General features: G+C 37.5%; 1 protein-coding gene across 1 annotated transcript in view; it reads left to right on the top strand.

Annotated features, from left to right (window-relative positions):
- Nucleotides 1-1,341, top strand: part of LOC111087053 (cuticle protein 16.8-like) — a 2,955-nt gene extending 1,614 nt beyond the window's left edge. The window contains exon 3 of the mRNA XM_022392300.1: nucleotides 457-1,341. Coding sequence (XP_022248008.1) covers nucleotides 457-993 — 537 coding nt within the window. The 3' untranslated portion in view covers nucleotides 994-1,341. The remainder of the gene's footprint in view (nucleotides 1-456) is intronic.
- Nucleotides 1,342-2,224: the final 883 nt, after the last annotated feature.

Here is a 2,224-nt window from a genome sequence, read left to right as displayed (position 1 = left end):
AAAAGTTTGGAATGGTCCACTCCGAAACTAGTCTGGCTCACAGACACACAACCCAATGAAAGAATAGACTATTCCAAGCTGTTACTTGTTGTTAAACAAATGTTTAAACAACTCTACTTATTCAATAATGTGGTAAATAATGCTAAAAGGTGTCGAAACGTATTTTCTCTTTAAGCCTACTTGCTGTTGCAGTTTCCTGCAGCCAAGATCAACAGTTTGGTGAACCGATAAGCAGAATTTCGTTGATCTCATTGGCTGTAGGTTATTGGAAAGACAATTATAAAAGTGGGTGGAGAGAATATTTCTCCATCTTCCGTGTTAGAAAGTTATTTCTTTGGTATTTGAGCTTTATATAATATTTTAAGAAATTTTATTTCTTTTAGTGTGTTACTTGAATGATAATGAGTTCCTTATAATATATTAAAATATAAGTTATAAATTTCATCACCTTCACAGCAGGAGCCACCAAAGCCTTTCAGTTTTGGCTATCAGTCCCAAGACGATGACGGCAACACCCAGCAACGAGAAGAGGCAGGGGACGAGAACGGGAATGTGCGGGGAAACTACGGCTACACTGATGCTTATGGTCTTTTCCGTAAAGTAAATTACGTCGCTGATGTTGACGGCTTCCGGGCGAAAATCGAATCTAACGAACCCGGAATCACCAGTGATGATCCGGCCTTTGTGCAGATTGACAGTCAAGAACCTCCTGCACATATTCAGGAAGCCTACTCAGCTCCAAATAAACCCAAAGCTTTTACAGAATCAGCAGATCGCAGCTACAGCCAACCACATCGTTACGTGGCTCCCAGGCCTGTTCCAGCCCGAGTGGCTTTGACCCATCCTGTTCCGTACGGTGTGAATCCTGCTGTCTTACCAGTCAGAGGACTCTCCGTTTCACCTCATGGAGCGGTTAGAACAAGCGGACTGGCCGTTTCTCCCTATAAACTGAATAAATTTCATGCCCCTTCATTCACCGCTGCCCATTATTAGTAGTTGAACTACGAAGTCAGAGTAGTATGTAAACTATGATAGCTTTAGTGTTAACTTTCATGACGCGGTTGTGTCCTTACTTCTTCTGAAACAGGATGAGTTTTGACTATGAATTATTCTTATTTAATATAGTGATTTTCTAGTATTTATCCTCTCATAAAAGTGCTATTACTATCGTAATTTTACGTATACCCCCAAAAGTGCAAAGACGGTACCGTTTGGATATGATTTTATTAAGACGTCATATAAATTAAATGATTCCATAAAAAAGTAACATAATATCACCGAAACGGCGAAAACAACTTGTTGTTTTCTACTGAAATATTCCTGTATCGTATAACACATTATATCCTGTCTCTTGACATTTATTGTGTTTAAAGTTGTTTCATCCTATTTCCATGTTCGTTTTATGAATAAAGATCAAATGTTATAAACGATGTTTTGTTTTCACTTTTTACGAAACAACTGCCTTTCTATTCCTTATAAAGTACCACAATCTGGCTTAGCGTGGCCTAAATGGATAGTGCGGATGAAATGTCCAAGGCCCACTGTGATGCCTCTGAATACACTTCGTACTTACATCTGTGGGTGCGTTATAAGATTCACAGTCAAGCACTTTTTAGGGTTAGACAAAGCTCTTGTGGTAGTAATTATTGCTGGCTGTTTGCCTTCCTTCTGGTCAGTAGTTCAACAGGGCCTACTGTGCCTAATATCTTAGAAAGTCTGTGGTCGGGTTGTTTTGCTCATTTGTTGCGTAATGTGACGTTCAGGTGTAAAATACGCATTATAAAGTGCATATTACACACACATATATATATATATATCTACTCATAGTATACAAATTACAATATAAATATATATTATGGACTTTATCGTATACCTTTCATGTAGATCATGAATAACTGTAATTTAAAGATATGTGGTAGCTAAAGAAATCATCATGATAAACGTGTATTTAAATACATAATAGAGTATAGTGTTATGTGATCACTTCAAAAAAAAGAGGGCGAACGACATTATAAACATTCTTTACCTGAATTAAACGGATAAATTATCATACATTGTACGTGATATCTTAGCAGTAAATTTGAGTGTTAACTATCTAGGAACTGAGTTAATCTCCTACGTAAGACATATATTTTAATTCGTTTGCTTGTCTGTCATTAAGTACAAAGCTACACAATGGGCTATCTGTGCTCTGCCCACCGCGGGTATTGAAAGCCGAATTTTG

Source organism: Limulus polyphemus, unplaced genomic scaffold (assembly GCF_000517525.1).
Source record: "Limulus polyphemus unplaced genomic scaffold, Limulus_polyphemus-2.1.2 Scaffold1688, whole genome shotgun sequence".
Lineage (NCBI taxonomy): Eukaryota > Metazoa > Arthropoda > Merostomata > Xiphosura > Limulidae > Limulus > Limulus polyphemus.
The sequence above is the reverse complement of the archived record's forward strand: the minus strand, read 5'-3'. Positions and strand labels throughout refer to the sequence as shown.